Consider the following 25,197-nt stretch of genomic DNA (forward strand, 5'->3'; position numbering starts at 1 on the left):
GATTTCACTGCAGAAACAGCCACTTTTTTCATTGGCCATTCATAATGAACAATGCTTAATGATTTTCTCTGTACTAGAAGCTTTTAATTTACTTGCATAAAATTTATTTTGAAGTACATATTCTTACTTTTGTTGAATATGCTGTGTTTTTACAATTTTTTAAGGATACATCGGTGAATGTGGTCTCCGTGGAGGGTATGTTGAAGTACTCAATTTCGATCCTGATGTTAAATCAGTACTAATAAAGAGCATCTCATCAGTGCAATGCCCAACTGTCATAGGCCAGGTAATTTAATCTTGGAAGCTGATAATTTAAGCAATATATGTAACTCCTCTTTTTATTTTTATTATTTCATATTTGTTTTTTGAATGCACGAAAGAAAGATATAACTATTCTCATAACATGAAGGTTTTGTTAATGAAGCTGTAAAAATAATTCATATGCCTCTCAGTGCTTCGAACCAAAGGCTGGTTTGGGTAGGTGAGAATTGAGGTAACCCAAATGAAGTCAGAGGTATTTGAATTTCACACATTATGGACAGTGGGACAAGTTCCTTTCTCAGGGCCACCCCACACCATAGGGATTTATTGTGATAGTCTGAAGGCTTAAGATTCAATCCCAGAACTCTTCCATCAGTAAATATTTCAAATATAAAGGAATACTTATGGCGCGTTCCATATTTAGTTGACAGTGTCGGCTCTTATGGCAAATCGTTTCTCATGCTGTTCTTCATAACCCACCCAATTGATTGTTGCCGTATCATAGAAACAGCTAATTGTACTATCCAATGATTTCTTTCAGTGCATAATCTTATGCTACATTACTGTAGGAAATATCTTTTCCATAAAACTAATTATAAAAGTTATAAAAAAATCTTCATTATTTTCTGTTCCTACCACTATATTTTTGACTTCCTCTTTGGCTATCTTCGTCAATCAATTTCTTACTACTGGTTCATTGCATTGGCTTGAAACTTCCACAGAAAGATTTTGAAATGTCTTCTATATTACTAAGAACTTAACTTCATTACTTATTTTGTCATAAAGCTGCTACAAATAACCAAATAACTTTTGGACTAAAATTAGGAATTTTCATGATTTAAGAAGTAGGTACCTGCTAGGTTATATGTATATCTTACGATTAAGGTGTGTTTATACTGCTTATGAAATTTGGAGAAGAAATGAAATTATTTCATTTCTTAGTTACATAGCGTTATTCTCAATCAGGAAGGGACCTACGAATGTGTAAAGTTTTGAAGTATGTATTTCTTTGGTGTGTGGTGCCGCAGTACTGTGATTGTCCTGCTTTGCTTGCTTTCCCTCCATCCAAGCGTGCTGATGGGAGTGGTCAGGAAAAGAGCATGCTCTTTAAATACCTCAACAATCGTGTGAAATACTTATTTTCATTATGTTTCATCATATTCTCCTTATTTTACTGCAGAAATGTATCTGTTTGTGTGGATAGTGGCTGCAACTTTAAAACTGACAGCGGGCGCTAGAGGCCTAGGGCACATAAATTTCAGTGTATAAATTTACTCTTCCTTGCCTTAATCTTAACTATAGGGTAGTTTCCTTCATCAAAGAAAACGAAAGTCATTGATTGTGATTCGTTACCCACCATTAGTGTATTTATAATATAAAAATTATTTGGTTTCAGAAATACCGGTTTAGACAAATGGCAATGGTCAATTTTATTCTCATTTGAAAAAGGCCAGATTGGCGCCCATGCGATACCACTCCACGTGACGTCACAGGGACCTAGTTTCTATACAAGTAGATAGGAGTTTTACATCGTCTGAGATTACCAATGCATGCATGGGGCACAGAGCTTAGGGAAACATCTCTTAATAATCACCTATTAAAACTGGCCAGGGTCGGAAAGTTTTCTTCGTTTGATAAGGTATTAATAATCCTTATTTAAGCCAAGCGCTACCAGCTAGCAGGGTACTCTGCTACCTGCTAGCATCCTGCATCGTATCAGCGCTCAAAGCCTTGCCCCAAGGTCACCTCACTTGCGGCAGCGAGAACAAGAACGACGTCACATGGAGTTTTCCCAGCATTCATATTTAGCCGTCGCGTTTTCGCGCGCTTGAAAATTTTCACTTTTCATTTAATCGCGAAAAATAGATATCGTCATTTAAAAATCTATAAGTGTGAAATACATACTCCAGGAGTAATAATCTTTCGATTTAGGCATTAAAAAAATAGTAGGAAACCACCCTATTACAGCATTAGATCTACATATATTCATGGTATTAAATGAACTCTTTGATTTATATTAAAAAATGATAATGACTGATAATTTTCTTATTTCGTTACCACAGACAGTGCTGGAGGTGGTTGTGAATCCCCCAAAAATAGGGGAAGAGTCCTACGAGAAATTTACCTTGGAAAAAGAGACTATACTGGAATCTTTATCTATAAGAGCTAGAATTGTCTCTGAAGCTCTTAATAGTATCAAAGGCATGAGTTGTAATCCAATACAAGGTGCAATGTTTGCATATCCTTTGGTGAGTCTGTAATAATCTTATTCTATGATTTTTTTGTAATTAATATTTGTAATTGTTGGTTATTTTTTTCTAAATTGGCTGTTTATTAAAAATAATACTCATATTCCTTTGGTTGAGGAAAAGATAGCCAATGACCCATTTTCAAGTAATTTTGAATAAAATCTAAAAAAATTGTCAAAATAATATGTCTTTCAGAATGTTAACTCATTGTAAACTATTCTGTTGCAAAAAAAAATCAATTGTGTGAGGCATTACTTGGTGAGATTACTTCTTATAAAAGAAAATAACTTTGCTAATTTCACATGAATAGCTTCACCTTACTGAGGGAAATACAGTATCAACACCAGATTATGTCACACAGTGATGGAAATGGTTGTGTGAAGTTAAAAATGTGACATTAAACAAAATTATTTTATTTAAATCAAAATTTTCTTGTTTTAAAATTGGTTAACAATTTTTGGTGCATTATTTCATGGTGAAAAATACATAATAACCAGTTTTAAAGCATATGTTTAATGGAAAAGTAATATAGTTTAGGTATACATAAACCCTAACCTATCTAGGGACTTGTTCATAAGCCTGAGATGAAAGAAGGCAATTTATGTCTCACTTGAGCTTTAATATTTACAATTTAACCGTTTAGACAAAGAAAAAATATCTGCTTGTGGTCATTCCCTCTTCCCTTTGCTTGTATTGCCTACAGTTTCCGCAAGTGCTAATCTGTCTCTACCACTAATGTATAAAGAAACTATAGGATTAATGAATTTGCTCATTTATTCCAGGTTGAAATTCCTCACAAGGCTGTCTTGAAGGCTAAATCTCTTGGCCAAACTCCGGACACATTTTATGCCTTTGAACTACTTGAAGCTACTGGAATTTGTGTGGTGCCAGGTTGTGGCTTTGGACAAAAACCCGGAACCTACCATTTTAGGTAATTATTAGTACACTCTGAATGACTGTGGTGCATATTAATGAAGGGTCTCTGGTGATTTATTTATGATTGCTGAGATGATGAAAAATGATGGAGAATTCGATTTGATGAACAACATGTGTTTATAAATTTCTAATTAATGTTTTTTTCACCTGAGTGAGTTTCTCAAAAATTCCTTTGGAGAGGAATTCTTTTGAAGTTGGCTGTACTCTAACGAAGGTACCTACTAACTCAATTATCTTTTGTGCAGTTAAGACTGTAAACAGGGAAGAGGTTATTTTGCCATCTTGTATTTGTTCATTTGTGAAATTCTCCTGTTTAAGAATGTATGTGCATGAGAGATATTTTCTGGGACAAGTGCGAGTCTCTCTGCTTGGGCAAGGCTTCCATTCTAATACTGTTGAGACCACGGTCAAACTTGGAATGGCGACGCTGAATTCTTGTAAATGAGCAATTACAGACTCGAGATTATCCGGCTGCGATTTATCCATGTTGTGAATTATCTGTGCAGTGGAACCTCGTTAAAGCGAGTACGGGCTATAGCGACACCCCCGCTATTACGAGAGATAACCGATGCACCGTCAATTGACCCTATAATAAGCGTGTTAAAAAATTCGTTTTTACGAGACCCTTTCGGTGTTGGCTCTCGCCATAGCGAGGGTTTCACCGCCGGAAGACTTTCATCAAGACTCCTTAACCTCTGTAATTGCTAGCGATCTGTTAGAAATGAAGTTAATGGGGTGCTCAGTATCAAATTTATGTGGTAAACTGTCGTTCGATAAATATAATGATGACGAAACAATGCTTTGCATGATTTTTATTCAGTGCGGCGCTTATAAATTGTTTGAATAGTTAGTCGTTATTTGAGTAAGGAAATTTAGTGATGCAAAAAACATCGCCTTTCGTCTGGATTTATGCTTACGTTTATCGGATAGATGTTTATCTCTCGCCGCACCACTCCTGTTCCTGTATATCTGTTCGCAACAGGTATATTGGCTATTATTTGCTCCACCTCCGGTAAAGCGACAATTCGCTATAGCGAGTGTTTATTAGTGCACCGTGGGGTGTCGTTATATCGAGGTTTCACTGTACATGAATTCACACTCCTTCTCTTCGATATTTATAAATAATAATTGGATGCATAAGCACCAGGATATTTGCATTTTAATTCAAGGCTACACCGGGCTTTAATTTCCATAAGCATTAACTTCATGAAATGAAATTACTTTATTTACTCTCTCACAAGGAGTGTTTCAAGTTTACTTGGACGTCTGCCGTAGCATTGCAGACGACGATCAGTGGTGGAAAAAAACTCTTGATTAATTTTAGAAGATTCTTTAATGGTTAAGCAATTGTAAATTAAGAGAAATATTATCTACGATCATTAATTGTATATTTCGTATTGCAAATGTGCAATTATTGCTGTGGCCTCGCATGCGATTGAATACGGCTCTAGGGAACCGGAGATTTTTTCACACTTGGGCATGTTTATGCCGTGACTAGTCAAGGTCATACTGGAGAAGTAGAAACTAAGGCAGCGGGGGAAGTAGAGATAGCATGAGTCATAGTCAGACCTGTGTAGACAATTCACCATAAGTCCTGGTTTCCTATAACCACTCCTTTGTGATGGTGTGATCGCGCACCCATTGTCTTCATGAAAGTTCCATGTTCCTGTTTTCCAAGCAACGCAGAGCGTGGTGGCGCTCAGTGATCATGGATCCACATCCCGCAGTAGGTGTACCACGGGCAACTCGTCCAAGATGTGATTATGCTGCGAGGTAGCTGACAGTATGGTTTCCGATGTTGCACAGTGGTATTGAAGTATTCGTGCAAACCACTTCTCTGAATCCGTGAACTTGCAGCCATGGATGCGTGGTTTCCTGAAACCAGGTATTACATGGAGCATACGAGTATAATCACGTTATCGCTGCTAAAAAGATCGCAGTTGTGAAAAGAAAGCTCTTAATTACTCTAGAAAGCAACCTAATATGACGGACATTGTGCGTACATAATAACAGATTGTTTGATTTACATTAATTATGAAAACTAAAAGAAATTAAAATGAAAGTTTGCTTTCGTATTTTCCAATTATTCGAGCCACCTCTCCCCATTTATTGGCCTGGATAATCGGGAGTTTCCTGTAATTTCATCATTTTGATAAAATTAAATATTAGAATTAATTAGTTGCTCGTAATAATAGATATATAACTGGGGATTAGATATTAACTTCTTTGCCGTAGGTAATTACTGTAAAACCTTTGTTAAACGAATATTATGGGAGCGAGAAAATGGTGAACCTTTGTAGAGAATTTCACTCTATTCGGGTACTTTGAGGGTTGCGTTGTCTCAGGACAAAATGAGCTATATTTTTACGGAGATTTTTATTTTTATTTTATTCCCAATCCACCGAATACAGCTCTCACAGGCCATTTTATATCGTGGTATTCAACAAAGTCAACAATTGCACGTAACAAACAACCATGCCCTGGATAGGGGTAACTTACCCAGGCGGGACTCGAACCCGCGACCTCTTGTTTGGCAGGCGAGGACTATACCCCGCCGCCACCGATAGACGACATGAGCAACAAATGTGGCAGCTATGGTGACTCCAATTGGGACATTATTTGAAGGGACTAGAAATTATGACCGCGATTACAAATTACACATGTCCATAACACATTTTTCACAGGGTGTCCAGCCACCATGATAATCTGGAATTGAGCGTGAACTTTTAGTCCCTGGAATTATTTATTCATGAATTTTTGCTCCAACCTTGGATTTTAAAATCTTTTATTTCAAATTAGTTTCACATAAAAGTTTTTTTAAGCACCCATTTTCTAGCCTGAAATGTGTTTGTTGTAATTTTAAGTGCAGTTGCTTTGTAGAATTTTTCCATTTGAGTAGCTCAGACCTGATCTGAAGATGTGACCAGCATAGGTCACGAAACGTCATCAGAACTCAACATCGACGCAAATAACCCGAAAAGCAATGGAGAGAAACGCAATCCAGCGCTGTGAAAACCTCAAAAAGAAAGTATAGAATTAATTTTAGGTGTTTTAAAATTCTTGTCCATTGCAGTAATTGCATAAGATTTACCTGGAATGTTGTAAAATTTCCCTGGAAAACCTTTAATTATGCATTAATTTTTCTGCTTTTATTGGTTGGACACCCTGTTTAACTCCTTGCGCAACAGACTGAATCACTTAGTCACCACATCCAGAAGAGTTAGAGATCTCAAAATTTTTCATATAATGTCCCAATTGGGGCATAATGAGAAAAATTTGCCTCAATTGAAATCACTGTAGCTGCTATATTTGTAGCTTACGCCTTTAATCTTCATAAACTTTTTGCTCACCTTGAGACAAAGCTACAAAGCTATTTGTAGCTAAAAATACCCATGTATTTATACTATAGCTCCTTGCAATGGAGACACCATTTTATCGCTCCCATCAGGGGTGGATCCAGGATTTTTTTTCTGGGGGGGGGGGGGGGGGGGGGGGGGGGCACAAGGGTCTGACAGGTCTTCTCATATTTGAGATTAAAAATAAAATACAACAATTACTGCAAAAAATATTCTCTTTATTTTGTTATGAAAGTTATTTATATTGAATTAAATGATTGAGGCTCCGTAACACACAAAATAAATTTAACATAATGATAACCGTTTCAAAAATGTAGTCTATTTTTAAGTGTCTGGGTGGGGGGGGGCACGCGCCCTCACCTACGTCCCCCCCTAAATCCACCCATGGCTCCTATCATATTCATTTAACAGAGGTTTTACTGTAATTACCCTCTCAGTCAGAGTAGAATTGCTTATCTGAGATTAGGCAAAGAATATAATATCTAATGGCCTGACATAACTTGGATAAAAGAAATGAAATAAATTTAGAACTTGTTTTGTTGTACCGGGACTGTATTAATATTTGAAACAAAATGTTTTTTTTTTGGACCTTGTTGGAAATTTTCACTTATATCAGTGTTTATTTGTAGCTATTATTTCATGTGTTAAATATTGCACAAATATTGATTTTGTTTGTTGTATTAGTAGGTAATTGAAGTTTTGTATGGTTATGTCTTAACTTTATTCTCATATTTTTTTTTTAGAATAACCATATTGCCACCTCTTGATACATTGAATATTGTGCTAAAAAATTTGAAAGATTTCCATGAAAAATTTTTGGAGGAATATCAATAGCAGCTGGAGACATTTGCACTATCACATTTGAAGTATTATTTGGAAGGTTGAATTTGAATTGATGGTGAAGGTAAAGTTATGGTTTATATTTATTTATAATCTAGATTTATGACTGGTGTGATGCATTTAAAGGTTTTTGATAGGATATGTGGAAACAAAGTGAAAAATAATCATTGCCACTATTTATGAAGCTGTTAAAAAAATGACATGTTCTTTTTTTCAGAGAATTCTAAATTAATTAAATAAAATTTTTTGGAAACATGTGGTTATGTATTACACTGCTTTGTACACATGCAATCTGGTAGAAATTCTTGGGAAAGGAAGCTTGTGGAAGTACATTTCTGGTTTTTGGCTCAGTGTATTAAATTTCATTTGTTGAAATTGTGTTTTTATGTACTCATGGGTATATATTGAATTTTCTCTCATTACATATCACTTATGAAACACAGCTAATTTTTTAATGTTGTTGCCTTTATGATGTACGATTCTTTTTGATATACCCTCGATGATGTTGAATTACTCTGTGCGAGTTAATGTTTCCAGAGGTGCTAATTTATTCATTTTTTCCTTTTTTTATGTGACTGAATCTGATTTTGATAAGTATTTCATAAGAAATAGATTATCCCAAAAGGTAGGCATATATTTCCATTAGACACTACTCTTACAATCATTATGATCCGTCATCATTTAGAGTGGCAACCTTGTGGACATTAAGTTTATTCTCCTGACTTCCAGTTTGGGTTGTTTATTTCAGGTGTAACAATCTGTTTATTATATTTTATTATATTATATCATATATATTATATTATAAGATTACTACTACTTCATTCATTCACACGGCGCCTTAAGCGCAAACATACATATAAATTCAGAGGTAAGGAAAGAAAGGGATAGGAACATGGAATAGAATAGCGCCGTGTGAATGAATGAAGTAGTGTATCGGCCATATTGGCTTATTTCACTTGGGCTCTGCGTGCCCCGAAACGCATGTTCCTGTCTCTTTCCTACTATCGTGTGAGTGTGTACCTTTCCTTTCATCCTTGTGTCCTCGTCCATTCCTTCCCTTGGTGAGTGGTGAGCTGCCCCAGTGCCATCTCTTGGTTACTCTCGTGGGCCACACCAAAGGGAGTTTTCTATGTATAAACCCCCGCCGAAATCATGGTAAATCTAAGCGTCCTGGTAGCGCAACTGGTAGAGCACCTGGCCGGCAACCAGGAGGTTCTGGGTTCGAGTCCCAGTCAGGCCGCATTTTTACCCTCTGATTTCTGGCTTTTTTCCACCTACCACAGCACCGTTGTCCTCGTCCTTTTTCTATTCCATGTTCCTATCCCTTTCTTTCCTTACCTCTGAATTTATATGTATATTATAAGATTATATTTTCAACTTATGTGTCTGTAATAATGTTGTTTTGCGTTAATGTGTATCCTGTCTTTGTAATGGAATTTTAATTACATGGTGGGTAGGAAATGAAAGGATATGTGTATTTAGCGTGGTAGAAAAGTAAGAAAATGACATTTGGAACATCTGTTTGTTGCGAAGCACTTGGGATCAAAACAATTATTAATTATATAGTCATTGATTGTGCTTAACTGCATATCATTGACGTAGATTTCTGTAGCTCATGGTTATTCAGATATTACTATGTTGTTGATTTGAACTTGGAACGTAGGTATTAACTGAGACTGGAATGCAAAGCAACATGTTGGGAACGGCAGGGAATAGAATATTTCCATTTTTTATTGCGACATGAGAATTTTTTCTGTATAACTTTTTAAATAAATTGTCTTTATGTACACCTTGCTCCGTCATAGATTTCATTGCTAAAACAGGTTTTTAGCGTAAACTTCGCCTGCATATCTTTTTGTGAGATCAAAACTTTTCATAAGTCATTACCTGTTAATTTTCTAGAGTCCATTCTTTCAGAAGGTAAATTTATTTTTGTGTCATTAACCTCCATAGCCTGTCAGCTCCATAGCCAAATTCTTTACTATAACCTAGAAATTTCAAAGGTTCATGTAGTCTTCAGCTCATCTTACTTGATTTGGAATCCCTTATTTTTGTTTTGTATATCCTACCATGTGATCTGATTTCTGAAATCACATGGGAAATAATTTGTTGAATTAGAATAAAATATATTTTATTGAGTATCATGGTTTATCAATCTTCTTCTTTCCTCACCTTCCATTTGCCTCATGGGTTCAGTTATTTCTAATCTTATTCCACCATGTCTTACCCAAAGTCTATCCTTGAATTATAATCTCCACTAATCCTAGTTTCCTGTGAAAGTTACCTCTTTGGTCGTTTACCAACAACATAGTTGTGGTTTGAAGTACTGCTGGAATCAGAATCTATTTATTATTTTATTATTATATTTCTTAGTAGATACTCATTTTCGATTCTTTTTCTTTGCATAAAATCAAGGAATAGAAGAATGAAATTGACCCATCACTACTTAAAAACCTTCCCTTCCAATATTTTCCTATTGTTTCAGTCACATAGGTAAGACTTTCTATCTATTTTGTCAACCCTGCTTGGACTCTGTTGTTTACTTCCCTATATAGTTCTTCATTTATACAACGTATGAGCCTAGATATGTACTTTATCGTCTATAATTTCTTTGACGTCAAGTAATGGCAACTCCCCTGACCATATCCTTGAATTTGCTGCAATTTTTTCTTCTGTCTATTAATTTTATGCCCTCCGTAATACCTTGCCTCTCGCCATTGGTTGTTACTTCATTTTATTATTATTGTTACTTATTGATGTGCTACATATTTGGTATCTGTACTTCAGATTCAATTACATTGAAATAGCAGTTTAAATAGTGGGTGCACGAGAACCAGATGAAAGCAATGGTAGATAACAGATGTAAATGAAGTTAACTCATGATTTTATTAGCTACTAGTAGTTTGAGGAAGCACAAATAATCAGGAAGCAGAGATAATCTAAAATTTTATTTTGATGTACTGTGTTCATATAAATGCAAACCATGCTATATGTATAAATGATATTATTATTTCCCCAAGTAGCCCTTAATTTTTTATTGCTTGTAGGATTCATTCAGAATTTATGTTGTCTAGCAACAATCTCATTACAGGTACTGTATTTCATGTTTGCTATGGAGCTAACCTGGCTGTAACTCATGTATTTGCCCTGGTATCCACTTCCACTACAGTCAAACCTCTTTTAACAAACTTCTTGGGACCACAAAAAATTTTGTTGCTAAGAGTTTTTTGCAGTATAGAGGGTGACTAATCCTAATAATAAAACTATCTCAACAAATTATTGGCTAATATGTAACAATTTTGCTGGAATTCCCCCAGATATGATGCTATTGCTCACTAGGAACAATAATTTTGTTCAATTTTATTTTGAACAAAATGATTTTAATTTTAGATGTATAGGATTAAAAAGATCATGAAATCGATGAAAGCATTACGATTGCGACATGGTACAATGAGAATACATAAATGTACATGTCCTATTAATATTTAGAAAAAAAATCAAGTAACTTTCTTAGATACATTATAAATATATCTATAATATAGACAGCTCGATGCGTGACTTAACACTCACTGATTCATTCATTCGCGTATACAAATTCCTGACCACTTCTAGACGTGCTCTGACGACGAAATTTTTACCGAAGGTGAAGGAAGGAAAATGATCGGGGGGAAAAATCCGAAAACGCCGACTTTCCACCGGGAACCCCACCTGAAAAAATTCAAAATGGCGGAAAATTCGAATTTTCGGTACCTTTGGACATTTGAACGCCTCCTGCTACCTTATGTTTGTACATATGGGAATGTTTACTTCAAGTTTTAAAACTAGAAAGATGAGGCTTTCTTTTGAAGTCTGTTTTTACTCCATGTGCCGAACACAACCTCCGCAACGACTCGTCAAAGTCGGAGAAAAATCCAACTTTTCGTCGATTTTTTGGGTACCTCCGTCACGCGATCGGCTACTGCTCCTGAACTGTTCCATTTACGGAAAATCCGTTAAATGATTATGAAAGAAGAAAAGTGACGCTTTATAACCAAGTTACTTTGAATCCGCTTCTTTAATTGACGTAGGTGTCCGCAAAAAAACATCAAAGTTAGTATTTTGACTTTTATTATTATTCACTTTTCCGTACCTTCCGGCACGCGATCGCCCACTGCTCCTCCACTATTCCTTATATGCGAATGTTTAATGCAGATAATAAAACTAGAAAGATGAGGCTTCCGTTTGAAGTTGGTTTCATGTCAGTTTGTCGAACAAAACCTGCGCAATGATTCGTCAAAGTTGGAGATAAGTCGAATTCTTCCCCCAGCTCCTACAACGTTTGGTAACTTACAATACATCCGCCGTGAAGTTTGCATCCCACCAATGCACAATTTTCAGAATTTTCAGAATTTTTTTTGCCTCTTCCCGACGAGGTAGGTACACCAAATTCAAGTTAGTGATGTCTTTTACGTTCCCCTGTGTGCCGCTACCTGGAGAACGCGGAATGTTTAATTTAAACGGGTGTTACAGTCGAAAAACCATTCTTGCACTACATCTAGAGGGCCGGCATTTTTAGTGAGTGCAGGCCATTAGACACAATATGGGAAAAGAACCTAAAAACCCCCGATAGCCCCGTGGAACACCCCAAAAAATTAACATTACGTAATAAGTCGCACTTTTCATGTACCAATCATCCTACTTGTATTGTTTTCATTGACTCAGAAAGGGAAATGAGTAGGCTTTCTTTCCTCTGGGGGGGGGGGGGGGTTGCGGTAACCCTGGGGCGGAGAAGCCACCCTTACAGGGGGAGCGGCAAAGCCATTCTGAGGATCAAGGGGCACAGCTGCGGGGGCCATCTTTAACCCCTGGGCAGTGAAGCCGCCCCCGGGCATACAATGGCGAAGCAGTTCCGAGATGCCATTTCCCTCTGGGCAGCGAAGCCGACTCCTGACGAGGAACGGCAAAGTCATTCCGAGGATGAGGCGGGACAGCCATGGGAGGTTCCTACCCCCCTGGGCGACAAAGCCGCTCTAAAACAGAGGAATGGTGAAGCTGTTCGGGGGGGCGGGCCGTGCAGCCGGCCGTGGTGGAGGCTCTATGGGCCACCTAGCCCCCGGCCCCGTAACGAATGCGTGCTGCGTGGCGAGTATACATATATAATTATCTTTGGGGAAAACATGTATTCAGTTAACGTTGAAATTTAAGAAAATATTCGGTGGAATCCTAATTTATGGTTTTTCTCAAGGGACTACATTTTATAGCTACACTAAATGTGGAAAAACAGTAAATAATAACCTGCCATTTTTTGAGCTTTTAGAGTCTGTAATGATTGGAACAGCTTACCGTTGAAAAAATGTAATTTTAATTCTAGATCAGTCGATGGTGATTCAATGCAAGGGTAATGGAAACATGCTTTGTCATATTCCACAAGCTAACCTCACTTCTGTGGGATGCATGGAGCCATGAGAAAGTTACTTACATAGGGCGTTGATCAAAACTGACTCGCCTTGTTTCTCAGCAGATTTAAATGAAGCATAGTTGGACCTGGAATAACTAATACCTATACCCTCCTCATTGGAAAGGTTTTATCTTCAGCAGAACGGGCTCATGTGAAAATGTGTCAGTGTCTCCGGAGTTTGGCAATTTGGGCTGTGTTATGTTGTCGGAGTCAACCACCTAGGAATTCCTGCTGGATTTTTGTATTTTTGTGCACTCATCTATTTAAATGTGCACATGCAGTGACTTTTACCTTTATAAATGATTAATTCGAAGTCATGGACGGTGATTCAGTCGTCAAAACTTTGATTGCCATTCTCTTTTGACATGGAATAGAAGCAGAAGAATATCCTTCGATCAACACCAATTCTAATTTCATTTGAACGATCATTCAAATGATGGAAATTTCTGTTTTACACGGTGAATGGTGGTCATTTGCTAAGTCATTCGTATGAAAATTAGCTGTGTATAACGGCCTTCATATCTTTCTTACTTGGAATCCGCTATATCTACATTATGATGTTGTAGTTGTTCCAAAGAGAAAGAATTCTCTCGCACACCATTGAAGAGATATCAGGGGAAATACTTCCTCCATTCTTTTATTGTTCCTCCATGGAAACTGACCTTGGAAGGGGTTAAAGAAAGGATCTTTGGGTGAACTGCGCAAAAAATATTGAGCTGCCTCTAATAAATGGAAAGTTGTAGACTGAGTAAATATTTGTCTAATAATGGACTGCTCACTGAGAGTAGAGTTGAAGGGAGCGTAATCCATCAATGAAAAACATTCTAAGAAATCCTCTGTGGTATTTGCCGTTGGAGATTAACTTGTGTCGTTATTTGTTACGTAATCATTGAAGTCAAATTCAAGAAAATAAAGGTAAGGTAGTCACTTGTGATCTAGGATTGACTTAACTCCAGTAAATCAAATTTAATATGGAAATTGTCTGGTGTTGTGATGGGGGAACAAAACATTAAGTGAAGACAAGTCACCAGCTTGATAGTTCAAGGTCCCGGCACTACATTCGCAATAGATAAAATACCGTTGAAAATGCGCAACTCGGTAGACTTAATCGACTCTTGCTAAAATTTTAATGGAAATAATCGTGTTGGTTAGCAGAAATGCAAACATTTTGATGATTCTTTGCATGAATCTATCCCATTTTCAGAAAAAATCTGGGCTTTGCAATGAAATTAAAATGAAATATGCCCTTTACATGATGCTGGCTTCTACAGACTTCTTCAGCAATCATAAATACGTAATACCCTCTGCTATTTTAAATCACATCACAGAAAAAAAGGACTAAAATGCTTAAATATATTTCATTGTTTCAATCTAAAGAGGTTGAAAATCAACTCTGGACCAAAAACTTCTTTCGTTCTGCCGAATTTTTCACAGTAAAGAGGTTCATTTTATGGAGGATGAAAATTTTAGGTGTTTAAGTAAAATGTAGTAGTATTGGAGGAAAATCGAAACCTAATTTTTTTCGTCGTCGGGAGGACATATATTTGATAGAGGTTAGACTATAACTTCATTTCTACTTTCTCTACTCCCCCAACTTCCTTATTCTCTTACTTGACCTCGACTTACCGTGATTGTGTACAATACAGGGGCATATGGCACCAGGAGGGTATGCTGCTCCTACTCACATATTAAATTTGCATTCATGGTTAGCATTTTTCTATTTTCCCAGTAACTTTGGGGAGGGCGGTATTACCCCTCATAAATTCCCCAATGGTGCAATTTGGAGCTTACCTTGGAGTGAATTAAACCATACACAAGACCATGGCATTAATAGTGCATATATTCTCAATGAAAAGGTTTATTTATTGATTTTTGGGGACACTTTATTAATTTTAGATGTTTGATTGGTTTTCCATTGGAAAAACCTTGTAAATTTAATGAAGTACCTAGTTGTGTTCTCAAAGCTATCAGTCATATTCAAAACTAAAGCAGGTAATGAAGTAAACAAGGCATATTACTTGTTTAAAACCATGAAAAATATTGAATTTAATAGAGGAATTTGAGGAACTCTGAAAAAAAAGTATGACCAACCCTGTATTAAAATGTGAAACCTTCATGTTCAAATTGCAAAATTAAAGGTCATTGAAGATATTTTAGAAAGGTGAAAGTCATGCATAGGTAATCGCAATTTTATGGTAGTACCTAGTGTTGAATATGTAAATTTTGTTAAATTATGGAAATGTCACTTATCAGGAAATATTGCTTAGTATTACAACTTGTTTGACTGTTTTTGTAATCATTCACCGAGTTAAAGCTTGAATATTTTTATATCGAAAGACCTCCTAAAGGAATGAATTATAACTAGGGAGATATGTATCTATAATTCATTCTAATGTATCCATTAGCTGATGGTGGATGGGAATTGGAGGATATTCAAAAGGCTGAATCTTTGGACAACCATTTTATTATAATAAACAGTAAAAAGTACACTCTATCACAGCACTAAACATTTTCATCATTCAGTAACATGAATTGAGCTGCCCTATTGTGTCCTTCTCAGTTAACGAACAGTAATAAAATATCATATGTGTCATTTATTTCATTTTGAGCTGTATGTGATGGTTTGCAATTCACATCAATAATTACTGTGTTATGGGGAACAATTTTTGTTGGAAAACATATTGAAAAATGGGATTACAATGCTTTCTAATTCTTTCTATCAATTAAGCCATTTAATATAGGCCTTTCTTGGCAATTGCTCAAAATGGCTTGCAATCTGTTCAATTAGGCCCTTGCGTTAGGATAAGGGGCCGATTCTTATGAAAGTTGAAACACCCCTTAATGATTTAACGTACATTTACCTCAAATTCCGATTAGCACTCATTGCAACAGCTCATGCTAAATTCAAAATATTCACACTTTATTTCCATCAACAGCTACTAATGTCATTCTTATACAAGATTTCCAATTGCATATATTTATACAAGTACTCAGTACAAAATAGAAATAATTAAGGACCAATAAATGCATTGAAGTTTGCTTGCGTTTTCAAAACACAATGCTTCTTAATGAAACTTTATGTTGGGAAATGTGAAATAAGGCTGAAATAATGGTAGGCACAAAAATATTTCACATCTAATTGCAAAGCTAGCATTCAGCACCAATAAAAAAGAGTAGTGGAAATCATGACATGTTTTTAAACCACAGTGAAGCTCCTAAAATCGATAACATATCACTTTTTTCTATATTAAAATTTGTCCTCAGAACCCAAAATAGGAATGGGACTTAAACTAGCAAGCTCATTGGGTGATAGTGGTGTTTTGATGTGACAAGAGACAGACAAGATATTATTGTGAGCAATAAGACAATGTTGATTCCAAAATTCATGGAGGGACTTTTGTGTCACACACACATTTTTAATTTGATTACAGAAGTTATTTTGTGCTTCTTTTAATTATTCATATAAAGGCATTTCATAAGAGAAAGTTATGGCATAAACATTTTTGTCCATCTCTTTTTTTATATGTATGATAATGAAGCAATTACTACTAATGATTCTATTAAGTTCCCTTTGTTAATTATAAATTTTTATGAAAAAGAATTATATGAGTCATAGATTCTATATTACATACAATAATTCTTGTTTTTGACCTGAAATTAATTCTTAAGGTCTATGCACTGCATTGTCAGAAATAGGCCAGTAGTCAGTGGCTGATGAAATTTTACTTTAAGTATAAATCTTTGTTATAAGGAAAAATAAAATTTCCTTAATGAATGTAATTGAACCCACTAAGAGTTATAAATGTGGTTAACCTGACTTCAGCTGACTTGGTCCATTTGCATGTTGAATTTAAGGGAGGTAGCAACACAACAAAATTATTCCTGTATCTTCAAATTTTTTATTTAGTATGGTGTATAACATAGAGACAAGGCTGTCACTAAACTTTTTTCATTATAACACGACTTTTAATTCTGTTTTTTTTTTTTAATGCCTCAAATCGCTGTGGGCATTTTTAATTTACGAGACGAGTGTTAACTAAAGATATGGTCAACATTTCTGAGAAAATAAAAGCTAGTATTCCATTACTTATGAAGGCTTACATATTATCAGCACTTGACTTAATTGGCCCTGTTTTTCTCATCTGTAATTGCTGGAATATGCACATTTTGGGAGTATTTTCCCTTTTAGGGAAGATAGAGCAAATATATTCATATTAAATTTGAATGAAACATCTGCAATATGAGTATCTGTGATTGTCAAACATTATGGGCAATTCAGATGCTTGTTTTTATTTATCTCGATTCATATTTAGACCCTTATACTATTTCTCCATATTTGCTTTCATATGCTATAATCAGTATTATGTTTTCTAATCAGTATAATTGCTAGCATTATCCGAAGTGTTTCTGTTTTGCTGGTATGTAAAAGTCAAAGCAAGTTAACAATATAGGTGCAAGTCCTATCCAAGGAACATTAACACTTACACAATGAACCTGGACTCTAGGGTCATAAAGAAGAATAAAATAGAAAGGCATGAAATTTATGCAGAATAAAAACCAATGGCTACAGGAATATATGATACTGCTGTTATAACAAAATGCCTACCCGCATGAAGTTTTTCGCTCCCTTGCATAAAGCTTTCTATTTTTGGTTCATCCATTACCTAGAGATAAAACACTGCTTTAAAGCTTGTGGTTTTATCCTTGAGTGAATAAAAGTAACCCATTCAAATCATCCTTGAGAAAGTAAGGTCACATCATTTTAAGAGTGGCTTAGATTTGAAAGCAGATGATATGAAAACATGCTAGTTAGGACAATTTCATCATAGTCTGTATAGAACAATATGCAAATGTGGTTCCCACTTTCGAATTATAAAATCAGAAAGTTTAGTCGGAGGAATTAATGCTTAATAATTTTTTGGGCTCTCCCAAGGCATGCAATTACAGTATAATCAGTTTCAATTTTAACTGAAAGTGATTTTCGATAGTAAGCACTGGTAAATAATTAAGCAATTAAGGACATGGAATGAAGTATATTAGGTATGTTTGGATATTTTTTGGAATTTTGGATTCATATTCGCATCCGGAATTACTATAATTTCATCCCAAACTTGTCATCATTTTGGAATAGAAAGTCAGTTTAAAAATGTAAAACTACTCTTTCAGGTTAATTTAATACCATAGAACATAAAATTGTTTTTTTTTCAGAGTTTCCTTAAACATGCATTTAACGTATTTATTCACTTTTTGTGTAAGTTTACCAGTCCATGATAGGTTCATTTTGAAAAAAAGTGTTGGTATTTTTACCAATGATAAATATAAAGGAATTATCCAATGACTAATTTGAATATACTTCTGGAACTAGAAACAGCAAAAAAATGAGCTGTTGAAGTCAGTACTCATTTAGGTAAAAAAGATAATTTGTGTGCTATGTTGGGTGGCTTTAAGTAACGTTGTTAATACAACATTATTTGGTTAATATTAATTGAGATAGCTTACTCTGAAGACAGAGCAAATATCTTCATATTAACTTTCAATGAAACTTCTGCAAGGTCGGAGGAGCTGTGATTGTCAAGCACTATGAGCAATTCAGATGCTTGTTTATGATTTATCTTGGTTCATATTTAGACCTCAAGTCTTGTGATGCATTCCTAAATACGAAGCTAAGGTCTATATATGAGCCAAGATAAATCAAAAACAAGCATCTGAATTGCCCATAGTGCTTGACAATCGCAGCTTGTCCAAGCTTGCAGAAGTTTCATTCAAATTTAACATGAAGATATTTGCTCTGGTGTATAATATACTTTGATTTTACGTAGGGGAGGGCCATAAATGCCAAAAGAAGAGACATTTGAATTTTGGACTGTATTGGGTTGTTTTTTTTTAAATCAATGAAATAGTTTATCTTGTTGAATTCATTATTTTCGTTTGTGTTAACGGCTGAATTTTGCTTTTTATGTGTGGTGGATCGCATAACATTTTCTTTGAAGACCGTGTTTCATTCATAATCATATTCCTGCACTTTTTTATGGAAGCTTAATACATTGTTCTGCATTATTCAGAGATAATACTGGACAGGTACAGCAGAGCTTTGGTTATTTGTTGTTTGATAAACCATTTGTTCGATTATCTGCCCATCACTTGCTTTTCAATCTCCCCAACCACTCTGTTACTCATACATTCCCTACCTTCCTCTATAGTCTCTCTTTCTTTCCCTTTCCCACATCTAAACAAATTTTTCAGTCTAATGGGCATAAAAGATGCAGGGAAAACATTAAGCAAAAACTAGAATGAAATGATGATGACTAGCTTATCTATCTGAATGATTTATCTATTTGCTTATAAAATACATCACTTTTTCATTGGGGAAAAATATACACTCAGAAGAAATTTCCCCTCCTTTGAAATCGAATATTGGAGCTCTATATTGTAATCAATTTGGACAAGTTGATAAAAAATTTGGAAATTCAGTGTATGTTACAGCTTCACCTTTGCTTCATTGATTGCAAAATGCTAAATTTTACTGATGTAGATATACATAAGTTTTATTGTTCATTTTTTGAAGGTGAAGGAAAATTGCTGCTCTAATCATTGCTTCAAGATAACATTAGGATTGTTCTGTGGAAGTGTATTCTTATTTCAATGGTTGTTACTTGCAATATTGCCCATTTTATTCAGAGACAACAATAGTTATCTTTTGGGGATTGCTTCAGTTCAGCCTTGTTAAAATCTTACTTTTCATTGCATATTTATTTGGTGATTCTATATTGATTGTTCAAAGCTTATAATGAAAATATGTTGGATTCTCGTTGTTGTTGAACTGCTGGTGGAAAATTAATATTAACTTCTTATATATCATGCACTATTGTCAATGAGATAGGTATGAAAGAAGGCAAGATAATGAGGAGGATATCGTCCAACTATGCATTTGAAATTCATTTTTATATTGTATTTTCATGCATGGGGAGAATAGGTAGTATTTTGGTGATGAAGGTTGGACAAAATAAAGTATTTACTTTTAGTTTTGCGAGCTACACCATTTTCAAGTGACAAGGTCTAACTTGTTTCTCAACTGTATATTGGATCAGACAAATTTTGGATGGGATAGTGCCATGATGGCTGGATCGTATGACAGCAAAAGATGACTGGACTTGCTGAATTTTAGGACAGCAATGGGGATACATGACTTACTATTGCATGGTGAATAGCAGAATTTGTCATTGCAATTGGAACTTATATGGCTACATCTATTGTGAAAGTTACAAAAATGTAAAATGGAAGACAATGGAATTATAAAAAAATGAGAGACGGAGGTTGGAAAGAGGATTTCATAGCATTTAGGATATATGCAGTAAAATATTGGTGGATAAACTGAAAGCATGAGAATAGGAATGGTTTTCAAATCTTGTCCTAACTTCAGTCTACCTGATCCACTAAACTCCCCCTCTTCACTTCTCAGCACCTGTACGCATTAAAAACCATGGGAATATTTTTTCAGTTGTAAACATACCTTTGAAGACATGTAATGCATTTATAGTAATTTCTAGTATAGTGATGGACATTTGAGCAATAATAGCTAGTTTCTGATGTTCCTTCATATAAAGTCTGATCAACTCCATATTACTATCTTATTATTATTGGGTATTTTTACTCATTTTCACTGTGGCAACTGCATTAAAAATATTTAACTCTCATTTCATTTTTCCCCTGTGTGTACTCTTTATCACTTGATAGTGACATCATTGTTGTAAATGATAATGAATACATTATTTTTCTATAGTAAACAGCCATTTTACATAATCCTTAATGTAAGTGTTCCAATATATCAGCTGTAAATAACAATGTTTATTATCATAGCTTCGTTATGATTAGTTTAAAAATATTCAATGCTATGGATTTTTTTGTCCTTGCTATGGTGGCATTCCGGTCTCTTCTGTTCTTATTTTACTTTGTTTATCAGTGCTTCATTGTCTTTTTCAATTTCTGTCCTTTTAGTTGAACATACATGACTTCAAATGTAAAAAAAATATTTACCTATTTTGGGAAAGGGATGTAATTTTTTTTTGTTTTATCATGCCAATGAAACAAGTAGCCAAGTGGGTAATTTAGCTTTTAGGTGAGAAAATACTCCCAGGTGTACAGATTTTTGCGTCGTACAGTTATAAATGGCAAATAATCCATGCATACAATCTAGTTAACATATGTCTTGCTTAAGCAGGATAACTACGCGATCATATTAGCAATGATGATAGGCTGTTCTTAATTGGGAGGTAAATTTGCTATATGTAGACCAATAAAATGTGATAAATTGTAAAATGGTTCCAGTACTTGGATTATCTTTCATCTTTATAGTTTCATCATCTAGGGAAACCACCTCTTGCCTAACCATAAATCTCGTGAAAACTTGAACCTAGCAATCTTGTTTCGGTGCATTATATCCACAGAAAATATAGCTTTGATTGATACCCCTGTAGCCACAGCTACCCTTGCTTTGTCGTTGCCCTGTCATCCAACATTAAAAATAATACATATTTTAATACAACTAAACATTAAATCTGCCTGAAGGCTGCTTTTTTCCTCCCTGAATATATAATTCTCCATTGAAATATTCAATAATCCTCTTTAGTTAAGGCATTTTGTTTTCAATGGCTTATATGGTGTATACTTCTATCCTTTGCTTGGATCTTTCATCAGACCTAACATTTGTATTATGTATTTCAATTCCCTTTATTGATTAGAAATGGCGTATTTCTAGATTTAGAGTAATTTTCAATAAAAATCCATGTACTTTACATCATTTTTATGTACATATACCTATTTTCCTTATAATGCTATTTTATACACTTTATCCAAGGGCTTTTTATAACTGAGTGCAATGATTATTTGGTATTCTTGAAGACTATTATTAGCTATTTTCATTTCACTTTAATCCTAAGAGTGTCTAGTCAGCCTTTCTTATTATAGTTTTTCCTTAACATTTTAATGAATAAAATTTATTAGTTATGCCTGCTGTACGTTTGGTAGACCCTCAGTCCAAAATTGCTATGTTTAACTGGTCATTCATTGACTGCTAACTCTTGAATACTCACTTTGTTCGCCAGCCATCATAAGTTAATGATACTGGTTAAACAAAATGGCAATAGATTATGCACATCTCAGAAAAAAAATAGAAAACTTACCTTATTATGGAATCATAAATTCCTGTAGGAGAAAAAGACTCAAAAGATAGTATCATAACATGATCATTTTTAAAGTGTTACTTTTTTTAGTTATGTAAGAGTATATTTGGCATCAACTAAGAAAGACACAGACTTTATTACAGCTCAAATTGTGACTATTCTCAAGGGACCATAAGATCAGACATATGGCAGGGTCTTCACATACCATGAAATATCTAATTCAACATACTGATATGGTCTTTTGTCATATTTTAACATCAGGAGTCATTATGAGAATCAAAATATTTTACATAAAAAACTGATGAAGCAAGTATGTGCTCTTATTTGATCGCTTTTCTGGTAAATATTCCTGGAAAGTATTTATTGTGTCATTAGATAAATATTTTTTAAGTCACACGGTTGAGCCAGCAAATGGTGTTCAGGAGACAGTAACATGCAGAAACCTCTTGCATTTTTTTCAAATTTTCACCAGCATGCACAATCATTTTCTTTTTTCATTAAAAAATTTACAAAGTAATGGATAAACTACCTTGAAACATTTTATTATTCCTGTTTCAAATTTAAGCTTCAATTTTGTTTGAAAAATCTAACTTTTATCTTTAAAATTAACAAAAATGTTGTCATTATTCAAATGCCACCGCAAGTTCAAAAGAATAGCACTTCATTCATGATTAGAATGCACTCACTGGGTGCTTACGTTTTGAAAGTGATATGAAGCAGCTTTAAAATTAAAATTGAATCAGTGTAAATTCATTGTCTCGTTAGTTACACTGGTGGACAATATGCAATCAAATTTTATGGTATTTGACAACCAGAGTTCTTCAAAATTCATAGACCAGTAGCACTCTTCATCTGAAGTATTTCAATCCTGTCACTACTAAAAATTTTTCTATAAATAGTTCAGAATCAAGAACAGCAATGTGAGCTGCACGTCCAATCAAAGAGTTTGCTGTGTTAGGAAGTGCATGATGGACATCATAGCGAACAAACGTTACTTCAGGACGCCCAATAATGGGGGATAAGATGTTGTGGACCATTTCACGGTAGGCAGCTCCTGAAAAGTATGAAAGCATCATGCAGAATTTCTGAATGAGGTGAGATTGGTATTTTACAGCCTAATTTATCTCACCATTACGTGATAATTACTTTGAAGGAAAGCCATTATTTCTTTTTAAATTTTCACTTGAAGGAGAAGCAAACTGTGAATGAGGTTGAGGAATTCTTCCTTGGGATCTCAACCTGGTTAATTCAGTCTAATAGGCCAATGTTTCAGAAGATGACTTGTCTTCCGTTTTCAGGGCGTGTTACTCAATGAATTTCCAATTTCACTCTGAACTTAATCGACTGTTTAGCGAGCACAACAATAAGGCTCAGTTATCATCCGAAATTGACTGAAATTTTATACGACTGAATTAGTGAAGAGGAGGAGCAATTTCCACAATTTTAAAATTATTGGTACTACCGGTTTTGCTTTACGGCATCATTAGGTACAATATATCAAGTGTGCCACGTCTTAAATAGGAAAGGCAGGGTGGGAATGGTAAGACGGGACGGCGGAGGAAGGGGAAGAAAGGAAGGGAAGGGTGTACAATCACAGGTGCTTGGAAAAACCGAGGATGGTGTCAGTGAGGAAGTATGACGAATATACAAGGGAGTGAAGACCTTAAGGCCAATTGGTTGTATATTCGTTATACTTCCGCACTGACTCCATCCTCGGTTTTTCCAAGCACCTGTGATTGTACACCCTTCCCTTCCTTTCTTCCCCTTCCTCCGCCTTCCCGTCTTACCATTCCCACCCTGCCTTTCCTATTTAAGACGTGGCACACTTGATATATTGTACCTAATGATGCCGTAAAGCAAAACCGGTAGTACCAATAATTTTAAAATTGTGGAAATTGCTCCTGCTCTTCACTAATTCAGTCGTATAAAATTTCAGTCAATTTCAACTAATTATCTTAAGGAAGGAGTAAACTTTAAGTAGGATTGTTACATGCATCTATTGGAAGAAATATATAAATTTTTGAGGGAAAAACATTGATTACTTGGCAATGGCCCTTTATGGAGTTATCTGAAAGTGCAGCCAAGTACCAAATTCCATTTTGGAAAAATCATTTGCCTTAACTTGTGGTCTTTAAAAGGATCCCCTAAATTGATAGATTATTAGGTAAGAATTATTTCAGAAGGTTCTTAGACATCTAATGCCATTTTACTCTCCAAATTTATAATTATTGCTCATTTTAGATATAATTTCATTAAGATTTGAAGCGTGTAATGGAAAATACTAATTTGTATGGTTGGACATCCTAGAGGGTATGCAACACACTATACACGGTATCTGTATGCAGGCAACGCGCTCACTAATTATTGCAGGGCTTGAAATCATCGCACTAGGTGAAATCGTGCAATGTTAAATGTATGAATTCTGTAATATATTGAGTTTTGTTCCTCAATCTGAAAGAATCTGTTGTAAGCACTACAAATCCTGTGATCTCTGTACAAACGTCCTCTTAAAGGAATAATATTTTTAATGCAAGTTAATCTTTGAATTATCTGATTGTATTTGACCTCTTTTTAAATGAGTCCAGTTTTATCAATAAACCCATCATCTAAGGGAATTTTATTCTCAATCAATCATTTCAATATCCAAAGTCATCATCTCTTTATGGGATAAAATGGATAACAAGTTGATTAAAAAACTTTATGAATATGTACTTAAGTGCACCTGATACTAGCCTTCTGAACGACCATTGACCACCTAACCTATAACTTTTTAACAGCCTTATTTTCTTTTTAATAAAAAATAAAATAAGGCTCAGGCTTGTTGAGCTTATTAGGGGGCCAATTGAAACTCCCAGTTGTATATCAAGCTTTTTTTATGTAAGGGTCAAGTTGAAGTGATTTATCTAGGACTCTGTCTACTGTAAAAAAATTTCAAGAGG

At 35.0% G+C, this 25,197-nt stretch overlaps 2 protein-coding genes across 7 annotated transcripts in view; one reads left to right on the forward strand and one right to left on the reverse strand.

Annotated features, from left to right (window-relative positions):
- LOC124163354 (alanine aminotransferase 2-like) overlaps positions 1 to 23,244 on the forward strand; it is a 46,480-nt gene extending 23,236 nt beyond the window's left edge. For 2 of the 4 annotated variants that reach the window (XM_046540203.1, XM_046540202.1), the window contains exons 8-11: positions 165 to 286; positions 2,325 to 2,510; positions 3,293 to 3,441; positions 7,546 to 8,435. In XM_046540203.1, coding sequence (XP_046396159.1) covers positions 165 to 286; positions 2,325 to 2,510; positions 3,293 to 3,441; positions 7,546 to 7,636 — 548 coding nt within the window. In that variant the 3' untranslated portion in view covers positions 7,637 to 8,435. Of the gene's footprint in view, positions 1 to 164; positions 287 to 2,324; positions 2,511 to 3,292; positions 3,442 to 7,545; positions 8,436 to 23,157 lie in introns of those variants that run through there. The other 2 variants (XR_006865757.1, XR_006865758.1) reach the window with 2 other exon arrangements.
- LOC124163352 overlaps positions 15,526 to 25,197 on the reverse strand; it is a 271,671-nt gene continuing 261,999 nt past the window's right edge. For all 3 annotated transcript variants that reach the window (XM_046540195.1, XM_046540196.1, XM_046540194.1), the window contains one exon: positions 15,526 to 23,312. In XM_046540195.1, coding sequence (XP_046396151.1) covers positions 23,107 to 23,312 — 206 coding nt within the window. In that variant the 3' untranslated portion in view covers positions 15,526 to 23,106. The remainder of the gene's footprint in view (positions 23,313 to 25,197) is intronic.

Source organism: Ischnura elegans, chromosome 8 (genome assembly GCF_921293095.1).
Source record: "Ischnura elegans chromosome 8, ioIscEleg1.1, whole genome shotgun sequence".
In the NCBI taxonomy this organism is placed as follows: domain Eukaryota; kingdom Metazoa; phylum Arthropoda; class Insecta; order Odonata; family Coenagrionidae; genus Ischnura; species Ischnura elegans.